Source organism: Hemicordylus capensis, chromosome 11 (genome assembly GCF_027244095.1).
Source record: "Hemicordylus capensis ecotype Gifberg chromosome 11, rHemCap1.1.pri, whole genome shotgun sequence".
Classification (NCBI taxonomy): Eukaryota; Metazoa; Chordata; class Lepidosauria; order Squamata; family Cordylidae; genus Hemicordylus; species Hemicordylus capensis.
Genome location: NC_069667.1, coordinates 102082 through 115135, shown reverse-complemented (window position 1 = coordinate 115135; position 13054 = coordinate 102082). Strand labels below are relative to the sequence as shown.

General features: G+C 53.3%; 2 protein-coding genes across 2 annotated transcripts in view; both read left to right on the top strand.

Annotated features, from left to right (window-relative positions):
* EDA (ectodysplasin A) overlaps positions 1–3034 on the top strand; it is a 76169-nt gene extending 73135 nt beyond the window's left edge. Inside the window, exon 10 of the mRNA XM_053274072.1 lies at positions 460–3034. Within this exon, the coding sequence (XP_053130047.1) occupies positions 460–711 (252 nt within the window). The 3' untranslated portion in view covers positions 712–3034. The remainder of the gene's footprint in view (positions 1–459) is intronic.
* LOC128335561 (transforming growth factor beta activator LRRC32-like) lies at positions 2061–11079 on the top strand. The gene is made up of 4 exons (XM_053274071.1): positions 2061–2198; positions 2778–2867; positions 6328–6477; positions 9079–11079. The coding sequence occupies exons 1-4, from the start codon at positions 2061–2063 to the stop codon at positions 11077–11079; spliced, it is 2379 nt and encodes a 792-aa protein (XP_053130046.1).
* Positions 11080–13054: the final 1975 nt, after the last annotated feature.

Here is a 13054-nt window from a genome sequence, read left to right as displayed (position 1 = left end):
TTGTGGGGTCACTCCCCACGTTGAGAGTTTGTCCAAAGTCCCTTCTAAACAACACCCCACCCACCAAAACCTGCCTTCATTTTAACACCTGTGACTTGAAGCATTCATTGTGGCCTCTTGCATGCTGTGCCCTGGGTGGCTGCCATACTTGCCTACCCCTCATTCCGGCTCTGCTGGGTCCAGACCCCAGATGCACCCCCCCCACACACACACACACACAATGCAGAATACAGGTTGGGAGCATCCCTGCTGCACATGCACTGATCACACACACACACACACACACACCTGTACATTTGTACACAGGATGTGTGAATCGGGCTCCTGACAGAATTGGTTGTTTGCTTAAGGAGTCCCTGAAGGATTTGGTTGTTTGGAACATACAGATAGGCAAACGTCTGCCTGCACACCCCGGACTTTCTCCTAACGGGATCCTCCTTCCTATCCCCCACTGATCAGGTGTATTACATCAACTTCACGGACTTTGCCAGCTATGAGGTGGTGGTGGATGAGAAGCCCTTCCTGCAGTGCACACGCAGCATTGAGACGGGCAAGACCAACTTCAACACCTGCTACACGGCTGGGGTCTGTCTCCTCAAGGCCAGGCAGAAGATCGCCGTGAAGATGGTCCATGCTGACATCTCCATCAACATGAGCAGGCATACCACCTTCTTTGGAGCCATCCGACTAGGAGATGCGCCCGCGTCCTAAAAAAACTTGGAGGAGACACCCAGAACTGCACAGGGCTTCTGCTCCAGAGGGTTGCCCGTGGCTGTGTGGCCCAGCCACCAAGAGAACTGATCAGTGAGAGATTTATGTAAATGCAGGAAGGGAGAGGAAGGTCTCCTACAGTTTGTACAGGAGTCATGTGGGGAAAGATGGATGCTGGAGCAGGCGGGGACACTCCTCCAGGGGCCTCCTTCCTTGTTTCACACATGGCAGCACTGACACCTGTTCTGCAGCTCACACTTGAGACTTGTGGTGATTGTTTCCTGCTTCTGTGTGGCACGAGCAGGAATGTCCTGTAGCAGGAGAGGACAGAAGAGATGCCTCTGGGCAGCTGAGCTCTTCTGGGCATGCCAGTTGAAGTGGGCGGGGGGGGGACGCGGTGTCGAGGCTTCTCTGCTGAGGGGCTGCCCCCTGTGGGTGGAGGAGCACAAGAGGAGGGGTGGTGATGGGGCCCGTTCTGCAGACAGGAGGGATAAGTGGGTCAAGGTTTCTGAAGCAGGCCGTGGAGGCTGGGGACAGCAGAAGGGCGCTGACCTTTGGCCACAGAATAAATTGCTCTCCAGTAACCTAATTCTTTAACAAGCGAATGTGAAGTGGTGGCAAGGCTGGACAATCCTGTGCCTCAGCAGCTTCATGCCCAGATCACTCTGGAGGTCTTTCTTGTAGCAAAGAGTCTTGCTGGTGAGGGAGCTTCACTGCAGGGGGCCTGCCTCCGCCCCGTTCAGTGCAGCTCTGCCCAGGTTCAAAATGCTTTGGGGAGCTTCTTCCCAAGGGCGGGTGTGCCGTGACCACCTTTCCTGGGCCTCTTCCATGTTGCAGCTGTTCCGTCTTCTAAGGACACCTTTGCTGTCTCCCTTCTGGGCTTGGACAGGTGGCCTGTCAGCATGGCTGGAGGAGGTTCCTTTGAGCTGCTGGCGCTGCTTCCTTGTCATGGGCAAGCTGAGTTGTGGGTTAGAGCTTGACGTGGGCTTTGCTTCCATGTCTGGCATGATGCCAGGCTTTGGAAAGCGGTGAAAGAGACCTGAATTGAAGTCCTGGTCAAGGGGTGTCCAAAATGAACCTCTCTCTTTCCATTTAGACCATCCCTAGGGGAAATTACCTGTACAGGTGAATTCCAACCAAGCTTAAAATAAGTAAGCCATAGAATCATACAGTGGGAAGGGGGCGGTCTGGTCCCCTGCTGAGAGCAGGAGTCTGTTGCTGCATCCCTGCCAGAAACCTCCAGCACAGCAGAGCCTTCCTCTGTCTGGAAGAGAGCTGCTGAGGCAGGGAGCTTGCCATCCAAGGAGGCTTTGATTGCTTTGGGTGGTTGACCCGAGTGCCTTCCTGGCATGGCAAAGCAGGTCCTCTGGCGGGACTCGGAGAGTGGTGTGTGCTGGCCGTCTTGGCGGGAAGGCAGACCTCTCTTCTCCCCCAGCAAGAGGAAGGGTGCGTGCTCAAGTGTGCCCGTGGTGGGACAGCAGTGCAAGGTGAGGCCTGTCCTGGGAATGTGTGTCCGGCCGGAGACCCGCCACCCCACTCAGAGAGGCCTCCGTTCTGAACTGGCCAGGAAGCCCCTGGGACCGCCAGCTCCTGGCACAAAGGGGTGTGGAGGAGGCACCTGCCCTCTGAGGGCTCCTTGTCCTGAGCTGAGCCGGAGGTGAGACAGGAGGCCTCATGTGGGAGGGATGGGATGCAGACAGCAGGGAGGCTCTGTTAGGCTGCTGTGCCCAAAGGCCTTGACTCGGCTGTCTTGTCTTGGGCATGTTTCCCAGTGAGAAGGTGCAGAAATGTAGCCGGAGGATTTGCCAGGAGCGCCTTGCCTCCATTTGTGGCTTATCCACAGCCTGTCAAGGAAGTTGGCAGACTAGCCAGCGCCCCTCGTTTCCTGCGCTCTCTTCTGAGAACACGCCCCGAAAGAGCCGCCCGGCTACCCTGACACCTGCAAACGGCACTCCACCTGGTGTGGAGCGGGCTTCTTGTGTGGGTTGCCCAAGCATGCATCTTCTGGGGAGTCTTCTGTTGGGTTGCAGACTGCCCAGCTCTGCGGGTTTCCCTCCTCCTGACAGTTCTGGCAACAGGCTTCATTATGGCTGGCCTGGAGCGCTGAGTGGCCCGAGAGCTGCCGGCACAAGACCAACAGCCCGTCTGCCGAGGGCGTGAGAGCCGGAGCTCAGCGGCCGGCTGCTGCTGCTGCTGCTCTGTTGGTCTGCACCTTTTCCTCTCAACATTATCTGTATATAACATATACATAGTGTATATAAACTGGGATGTAAGTTTACGTAAATTGTCAGTGTTTCTTTGCAAATAAAACACTGCTGACCCATTTCGGTTCCACTGCTACATTTGGAATGTTTTTAGTCAGAGCCCAAATTAAGCTCCTGGGTCGCAGGTGTGGGGTGGCTGAGATTTCTGACGTAACACTTTGGAAAAGAAATTCCCTGGACCATTTTCCTTTGGAATGGAAATGAAGCATTATGCATCAGTTGTCCTTTTTAAAAACAACAACAACAACCCTCTTCCTCTCTCAATGGCACAAGTGAGGAAGCATCGTAGCAGTGACCAGGATGTCTACAGATGCACAAATCCTGGGCTGGTAAGAGAAGGGTGCACAAGCAGATGCCGCTGAGGGCAAGAAGCCCGGCACTGTGGCTAACTCACTGGTGCATGACTGACTCCCACCCGCAAGCCTCTGCTGGGCTGCTTTCTCTCAACAAAAGCAGGAAGCCGCTGGTGTTGCCCTGCGATCTTTCTGTGAGGAGGACAGAAGTGTTCCTGGGACGCCAGTGCTGCCCCCAAGTGGCCACTGGCTGATTCCAGACACATCCACAATAAAACGTGCCAGGGACCAGCCGGACCCCTCGTCACTCCAGTGGCAGGTTACATCTGACGCCTGTCACTGGCATCCACCTTCACTGCTATCATGCACAGAGAGTGTTCTGAATGAATACTTCATTACGGTCTTTGACCCAACAACACAGAATTTGTACAGATAGTACAAATACATCATTATTATTTATTAACTTATTCAACATATTTTTATACCGCTCAAAACTTACATCTCTGGGCAGTTTAAAACAAAGCAAAATAAATGACAGCGGGAAAAGTTAAAACACTACAACAATTTACATTAAATATAACTTAAACCATCCCAAACCTAACCTTACATGCAGCCTTACAGAATTTGGCGCTATACACAGTGTTATGGGTGCATAGTGATCAGCTAAAAGGAAAGAAGAGCATTCATCATCCATTCTATAAGGCATAGTTATTAAGAGAGGGGAAATGAGAGAAATAAATATCTCTGTAAAATGAGCAATATAAAAGAACATGACTCAGTGGCCTGACCGCAGGGATATATCTGGCTGTTAAAGGGAATTTTTTTGTCCCTGCCTTCCAGCACCACAGATGGAAGCAAAGGGAAGAGGCCCTTCTCTGAGACAGACTGGTTAGTCTCGTTCGATCATGAACTGGTCTGGGATAATCTGGAAAGCTACCAGGAAAATGTTTGCAGAGAGGGGGAGCTGAGGGGGGAATCTGGCTCTGCCTTGCTCGCCACTCCTGAAGGTTGCAGGAGGTGACTGGGGCCCCTGCAGAGCAGACGTGTCAACTGAACCAGGCGGTCTGGGACTTGCCCTGAACAGAGGTTTGGTGGCCAGGGTTCAGGCCAGGCATTTGGCCAGAAAGGGAGTGCTCTCCTGGCCACTGACGAAGCAAGCCCAGCCTCCGCTGGCCTCAGCGCCAAGAGCCAAGCCGCCAGTCACCGCCTTCCCCTGCAGCGGCTTTTGCTGGGCTTCGGGTGCAACTGCTCATGACAGTCTAGGCTGGCGAAGTGATGCCGGGAGTCGAGGGGCACGATCCCCACCAGGCCTGCTCGGCCTCTCTGCCGTGCCCCGCGCCCTGCCATCTGGTGCTGGTGCCGTCGGACGGCCAAACGGCGACTAGCACGGCTTGTTGGGACAGGAAGGCACAGGGGCTGCCGCCTCAGACTGAGGGAGCAGCCCTTGGGGCCCTTTGCAGCCCAGTCAGTTGCATGCCCGGGGTGGGTGGGGGGCCTGCCTGCTCTCTGGCTTCATTTTCTGGGGCAAGCAGTTGTGCCTTTCACCCGGTGGCTGTATCGCCTGTTCCCTTCGCCTGCTCTTTCCCCCTTCCAGGTGGTCTCTTCTGGCCTGCTGCTCTCTGCTTGGCCATAGAGTTAACACATTGACTCAGTGGGTGGGGTTGCACTTCCCCAGGAAGGACAGGTGTGCAGTATGGATCCAGAGCTCGCCAGGGTGTCTCAGGCTGAGGCCTTGGCCAGAGCTGCTTTTGGTCAGCTTTGGCTGCATTCACATCAGCTGCGTCGGTTTCTTGAGGTAAACAATCTCTCAGCAGTGGGTCATGTGCTGATAACCTCCAGGCTTGACTTCTGCAATGCACTCTATGTGGGGCTGCCTTTGTACACCGTCCAGAAACTGCCATTGGTACAGAATGCGGCAGCCAGGTTGGTCTCTGGGTCATCTCAGAGACCTATGTTAAAAGAGAGTTTCCGTGGAAAAGATAAGGTGCTGATTATAACCTATAAAGCCCTAAACAGCTTAGGCCCAGGCTGCCTAAGAGAACATCTTCCTCACAATGATCCCATTGAGATCATCTAGAGAGGTTCGTCTGCAGCTGCCACCAGCTTGTCTCATGGTCAGGCCTTCTCCCCGGGACTCTGGAATGCACTCCCTGCTGAAATAAAGGCCTCTCAATCTCTGGCAGCTTTTAAAGTAACTAAAGAAACATTTATTCCCCCAAGCTTTTTAACTAGACTTGTCATTTTATATATTTATTTTTGTTAATTTCTGTTTTAATTTGTTTAAGTTGATGTAAACTACCCAGACATGCAAGTTTGGGGCGGTGTAAAAATATAATAAATAATTTAATTTAATTTAATTTAATTAACACAATCCTTGCATAAGCTGCAGTTAAAGAAACAGAGCAGTGTACAGGCTACGCACCCAAAATGGAAATGCAGACTAAAGATCATCCCCAAACCTGGATTCTGGGAGGTGTAAACAAGCCCTTTATTTTTGGAATTCCAGTCCTGCCGGGAACGGAGAGACACAAATGTCTTCTACAGGGCTTTGAGGATTGTGCACCTCACCTGTACCCAGAGCAGCTCTCTGCTTCCCACCTGCTTTCAAGCTGACCTTTTTAAAGCCTTCAAAATGCTGGATTCTGTCCCAGCAAACGTGTGTGTGTGTGTGTGTGTGTGTGTGTGTGCGCGTGCCCAGGGCGGTGGCTGAACACGCCCTCCTTGGGGCGCCCCTAGGTGGCCCTAGCATGACACACAGGACGGTGTCCTGGGAAGCCGTGTGCTTTCCAGCCTGGGTATTCCCTGCAAAAGCCCTTGGCCTTCCCTAACCTACTTGGCCCCTTTCCTGTTGGGTCTCAAAGGTTCACTTGGACACGGGTTTCATGAGCCTCGCCTTCCTCCCCTCCTCCCATTTCTCTTTCCCTCCAGCGGACTTCCCATTCTCCGCCAGCTTCCTGGCTTCTATTTGATGTTTCATGCTTCCGTGGCTTTATCTTCTCCCTGTCAGCCTTTGCTGCCTATTTATACCCCAGTTGCTTTCTCCCTTTACCCTTGTCCAGGAAGAAGCAGGCGTGGTGAGAGCATCCATGGCTTTTCAGGGGTGCTGCTGGCTGTTGGGGGCAGGGTGCTTGTTCCTCTGGCTGCCCCCAGCCCTTCAGGAAGCCCAGCCCAAGAGGGAGGAGGCTGCAGTGCCTCTGCATTGCCGAAAGGTAAGAGCCCCAACACAGGTGGGAAAGAAGCAGGGACTGAAAGTGGATCTCCCAGGAAACTTGGCCTCCTGTCCCAGGCAAGAGGGAGGCACTTCAGACATTGAGCATGTATCTGGAAGTGGCAAAAATGTCCTGGGAAAAGGCAACTTCTCCCCCCACAGGCTGTGCTCACATGATGCTTGTCCTGGACAGCTGTGGGGATGGGGCTGGGAGCAGAAACTGCCTTCCCAGGTGCTGAGAACAGGGGTGGGTGCTGGACATGCAGCTGGTGGCAAAGTGGCCACATCCAGGTTCTGTTCCTATAGAATTCATTGCCATGCTAGGATGATGCCTCCTGGCCGATGTCCTGGTCTGGATTGGGTGGGATACAGGGCGGGGGGCCTATCAGTAGAAGAGAAATCTTCATTGGTGACAACTGATGTGACAATTAAACTTCCCTCCAGGGAAAACTGTAGCGGCAGAGAGACCTGATCTGGATTGGGACTACAGCAGAAGGAAGGGGGGAAATGCCTCCTTCCACCTTACTGCAGGCTGGATCTGGCATGGCGGACACCCCACCAGAGTTCCCTCGAAGGTGTGCATGTTGTGCTTGCTCACACACTTTTCGATGCCCACTCAGTTAATTTTAGATCCTGCTCAGTTTGAACCAGCAAGTCCCCCCTCTGAATGCACTTGTGCCGCGCACACTGCTGTGATGCAGCCACCCAAAACAAAGCTCATTCTGCACACCAATGAAAAAATTTAGATAGAACATTGCACCCCACCCCTTACTTTTGACAACAAGGAACAAGTCAACAAAAAGACCCTTGACTGATTGAGCAAGAAAAACTAAACGTTGCTATACATAAATACAACGTTTTGGCGTAACACACCATCCTCAGTTAAGCAAACGCATGAACAAAAAAACCCACCCAAGAGCCACTCTCAACGGCTGTTTGGCTCTCAGAGGGTAGAGAAGCACGCCTGGCCGAGGGGCTTCAGGCCGTGACTGTGTCAAAGCCAGGGTGGTGGTGAAGAGCAGGGAGCAGAGGTGACTGTAAAAGAACACGTTTTGGGGAGCAAAGGAGTGGCAAAGAACATTGTTAAAGGAATGAAGATGGTGTTGCACACAAAGTACTAAGAGAGGGAAGGGAAGGAATGTTGTTTGCTTATTGACCTCATTAATGAAGCTGCCTTCTGGACCTCTTCAAACATTTTCAGAAAATGGGCCAGATTCCTCTTCGTAAATACTGTCTTTTTGAACTGGGCCAAACTTTTTTGCCTGCTTTCTAGGCTTGTTTTCTCTTCTTGTCAAAGACCATGTGGCTGGACAAACTGTGGTGGAGGGGAGAGGTCAGTACCAGGCCAGCCGAAATCTGCCGGGGAGCTGACAGTGTTCCCTCCGAGGCGTGTACACACGCCAGTTGCAGGGCAGCAACAGCGGCAGGAGGGAGGGTGTGCCCTCAACTCCTGCCTGTGCCTCCAGCGGCATCTGGTGGGCCACGGTGCGAAAGAGGATGCTGGACTTGATGGGCTTCCTTGGGCCTGATCCAGCAGGGCTGGTCTCATGTTTGTATGTTCTTATGCCGGCGCTCACAAGTTTTTGGATGTCCGCTCAGTTAATGTTCGATCCCGCTCAGGTTGACTCAGGAAGCCCCCCCTCTGAATGCAGTGCACACAAACTGCTTTGATACTCCCACCCAGAACAAAACTAATTCCTCACACAGATGAACAAATTTAGTGAGAACACGGGAGCTGACCCTGCAGCAGCAGCAGCAGCAGCCCGCACACACAGAGAGCTGTTTCTGGCCGGGAAGGAAGCCCAGGGTTGGCCAGGCTCCTGAGAGTCTGGAGGAGTCTCCTCTCTTGCTGGCTGCACGGACTTCTGCTGCTTGCTCTGGAGTAGAGGCGGGAGTAAGTGTGGGGTCTTTCAACAATGGAGGCCTTTTAGACTGGTATATGATGACTGCATTCTCTGACACTTTGCTGTACAGTTCCAGCCTGGGAATGGGGGAGCTGGGGAAAAAGCTGGGCTGCCCCTTGAAGTCGTCCCTGGCAAGAGTTGTGACTGGGGTGGTCAGTGCTTGAAATCCACCCCAGACTCAGCCAGTGTGGAGGGTTCTGCTTCTTCGGCATCAGCCCTCCCTACACAGCCGCCGTAGGGCCTCACGCCACATCCTTACCACAGCCACTGCTTGTGAGGATTGGGCCCCAATTCTCCCAGCGCTTGGGAAATAGAGGAAGACAGAGAGGCCCTCCTGACCAAAGGCGTCTTTAAAAAATCAAGGGCACGTCTTTTTAGAGAGGGTTTTTTTATGGGCTATCTGTTGCTTATATCCGGTAGGTTTCTTTGTTCCTAGTTTTTAGCTTTTTACTTATAACTTTTAATTTGAGTATTTTAAAATGTGTAAACTTCAAATGTGGTTTTAGCTTGGTCTTCTAACTTAAAAAAAAATTCCTTATTTAATGTGGTGACTCTTTTATTAATGTTGTGAGCCCCCCTGCGCAGCAGTGCACTGGATGGGTGGGGGTGGAAATATTTTAAATACATAAATGAATGTATGAGCAGCACCCCAGTGTGTGTCTATCCCCCCCACCCCACCCCCCACTGTTCCTCTGTAGGGTGTAGAGTTTGTGTCCTGCCGCGGCCAAGGATTGCCGGGCTTCCCGCAGGAAATTGGCCATGAAGCCAGGCAGATGGACGTCTCCCATAACTTCATCTCCAGCCTGACAGAGAGCGACACGTCCAGCCTAACGCGCCTGGAGCACTTGGACCTGGCCTCAAACCAGCTGCAGGCAGTATCGGAGGGAGCTCTGAAGGCCCTCGGCCACCTCCGCTCCCTGCTCCTGGCCACAAATCGCCTGCATCGGAACCATGTCTCCAATGGGAAAGCATTCCTGTCCCTGCTGAGGCTGGAGGTCCTCGACCTTTCGGAGAACAGCTTGGACAGTGAAATGGCCGCTTTGTACCTCCACAGCCTCCCCTCGTTGGAGCAGCTGGACCTGTCGCGGAACCACCTGACCCGCCTCGCCAAGGGCATCTTCCAGGGAGTGCCCAGGCTGAGGGAGCTCCGCCTGAACCACAACTACATCATGGAAATCGCGGAAGGATCCCTCGAGCCTCTGAGGGGCCTACACAGCTTGAACTTGGCCATGAACTGCCTCCCCTGCATCTCAGGCTTCAGCCTCAGGCAGCTGCGGGTTTTGAACCTCAGCTATAACGCGCTGGAGTTCTTTGGGACTGGAGGGGAGGTTGGAGGGGCCTATCGGCTGCAGGCCCTGGACCTGAGCCATAACCAGCTGGCCTCCCTCCCTCTGCTGCCCAGCAGAAGCAGGCTCCGGCACCTCAACCTCTCCCACAATGCCCTAGGCCAAGGCCACTGGGCTGCCAAGGCCACTGGGGTGGGGCAGCCCCCTCCATGGCCCAGAGGGCTCCATGCCACCCTGGCTGGCCTGGCCACGGTAGCAGAGCTGGACCTGAGCTACAACCAGCTGAGCTCCTTCCCGGTGAGCTTCCTGCGTGAGCTGCGTTCCCTCCGCACTCTCAGCATGGCCAGCAACTGCCTCAGGGGTGTCACGGGGGAGCTGCCCACCCACTGCCCCTGGCAAGGTCCTGAGGCCCACAGAAAGGCGCCTGGGCAGCAGCTGCTGCGGGACCTGGCTGTGCTGACCGTGAGGAAGCTGGACCTCCGAGGAAACGCTCTCCAGGCCTTGCCACGCTGCTTCTTTGATGTTCTGCCCAACCTGGAGGCCCTGGACCTCAGCCTCAACAACATCCACCTGTGTGGGGCGTGGCGTGCCTGTGAGAGAGCGCCTCCTTCCGCAGAAAGAGGGAACTGCACCACCTTCCACCACCTCCCTCAGCTGAAGCTCCTCAGTCTGCGGGGGAACAGCCTTGCCATGGTGTGCAAGGGTCTCTTCCGCCAAACCCCTCTGGCTTCTCTGGATCTCTCGGAGAACGAGGGCTTGTTCCTGCCGGAAGGAGCGCTGGAGGGCTTGGGATCTTCCTTGCAGACACTCTCTTTGAGAAGAAACCAGATGCAAACCTCTGGCATGAATTTCCCCTGCCTTGGGGAGCTGAAGGTGTTGGACTTGGCTGAAAACAGACTGAGTGCTTTGCCTTCTGGCTTGCCTTGTGCTCCTCTGGAGCAGCTGAACCTGCAGCAGAACCAGCTCGTGAGCCTAGAAGAAGCTGTCGCTGTCAAGCTGTCCCGTAGCCTCCAGTTCCTGTCTGTTGCTGGCAACCCCCTCAGCTGCTGTGAGTTAGGGTGGCTGGAGGTCTTCGAGGCAGCTGCCGCCGTCACTGTGCTGGACCGGGAGGAAGCGCTGTGCTCTTACCAAGATGGGAACCAGAGTGTCACGGCTCAGGTCAGCAGCGCACACGGGCAGCCCTGCCCTCCTGACGCACACCGCCCGGGGGGCTCCCTGGTGGCAGCGCTGCTGGGGGCAGTTGGCATTTGCACGCTGTGCCTCACCTGTGGCATCTGCTGTGTCCTGGGAAAGGGGAAGGAGCACCTGCCCTGCTGTCTGGGCTGCAGAAGCCACCAGGTGGAGCCTGCTCCTCCTCTGAGCCCAGAGACGGCAAGTGGACAAAACTCAGAGGACAACAGTACGACTGTATAGTCCAAGGAAGAGGATGAGCCAGTAATCCAAAAACCTTTGGTTTAAGAAGACAGTTAAGATGCTCTACATTTTCACTCGTGCTCTAAAAAGAATGGAAATTGCAAGTTAAGGTGCCCATCTTCATTTCCATGCCTTATTTACTTATTTATTTATTAATTTACATGTCTATCCCGCCCTTCCTTCAAGGAGCCCAGAGCCATGTACATAGTTAAGTTTCTCCTCACAACAACCCTGTGAAGTAGGTTAGACTAAGAGAGAAGTGACTGGCCCAGAGCCACCCAGCAAGGATCATGGCTGAACAGGGATCTGAACTCCTCTCTGATCAAGGTCTCCCCGGTCCTGTTCCAGCACTCTAACCACTACACCACACTGGCTCTTCCACTGCACCACATGGGCTGTGCACCACATATCAGCTGTAAAGACATTGCACAGTCTAGTAAATGATGGCGGCTTTGGAAATGAGGCTCCATGCACCCACACTTGGCCTCAGTTGGACCTTGGGCTGGGGAGACGTGCATCCAAGCAGACATTTAGCAGGTGCAGCTTCTTTATTCACTTCCTAGAGATGCCCCTGATGAATTTCTGCCTGGTGCATCTCTGATCAAGGCAAAGTGTGGGTGCACAGAGCCTCATTTCTAAACCCATCATCATCATCATCATCATCATCATCATCATCATCATCATCATCATCATATCCACCCTTGGATAGAAGAGGCTTACCCTCCTTGGAGGCCTTCAGGAGAGCCTTAAAGACCCACCCTTCTAGCCTGGCTTTTAATTATATCGAGTTTTAATTTTAAGCTGGCTACAATGTTTTCTCATTTTAATGGTTTTATTATGTGTGTTTATAGAAATGTTAATCACCCTGAGCCACTTCAGGAAGGGTGGTATAGAGCATGAATGAATGTACTAAGCCCTTGAAAGGGGCTCGGGGGCTTCAGCTGGTCCCAAGCACTGCTGGAGGGTGCTGATGGGTGTGAGGCACTTCATGAGGGCCACACCCTGCCCGCCCCCTTCCGGCGAGATTCAAGCTGCTGGTCTTGACCTTTAAAGCTCTACATGGCTTGGGGCCGGGGTACCTGTCAGGCCGCATTTGCCGCACATAGGGACCAGTTAGGATTCGGGTTCCCAAACCGGCCTCTCCGGCCCTGCTCATGGCACCACTAACAGGGATCTGCTTGGAGGGGACTAAAGACAAGGAGCCTCTTCTCATGACCCGTGAGAAGGGCTCCAGAGTGGGCTGTGGGGAAGGCTGCGCTACCGGAGCGCCCAGGCGATCCCCTGTGCACCCAGGCAGCGGAAATGCCCTAATGCACCCCGGGAGTGCGCACTGCATCATGGGAATCCCCCTCCCCTGCAAGCACTCGCTCGCTCCCCGTTTTGAGGGAAGGCTACAGAGGCCGCTGCAGTGCCCCCGGATGGGTCTGAGCCCGGCAGCAGTTCACACATTTGTGCAAAGCGGGCCTGAGCTCCCTTAGCCCCCTTTGCCATTCTCCCTGCCTCCGCGTTTTTTAAACAACAATTGCAAACACATCTTTTTAAATCGGCTTTTAAATGTATTTTCTGCTGCTTATATCTGATAGGGGTTTGTTATTCTCAGTTTTTAGCTTTCTATTAATAACTTTTAATTTGAAACTTTTTTAAAATTGGAATTTTAAATGTGGTTTTAGCTTGGTCTTTTAACTTGTTCAACTTTGTTACTCTTTTACTTTATATTGTATCCGTTTTGTTGATGTTGTGAGCTGCTTGTGCAGTAGTGTACTGGAGGGGCGGGCCACAAACATTTTAAACAGATCAATAGATACCAGCCAGCCTGTCCAAGGTCTTCACAGCATATATGGCATGGAAGTTAACATGGGCACCTTAACTTGCAATTCCGTTCTGTTTAGAGCATGCCTGAAAATGTAAAGCATCTTCACTCTACTGGTAACCTGAAGGTTTTTGGACTACTGAATTTCCAAACTTTTAAAAAGGG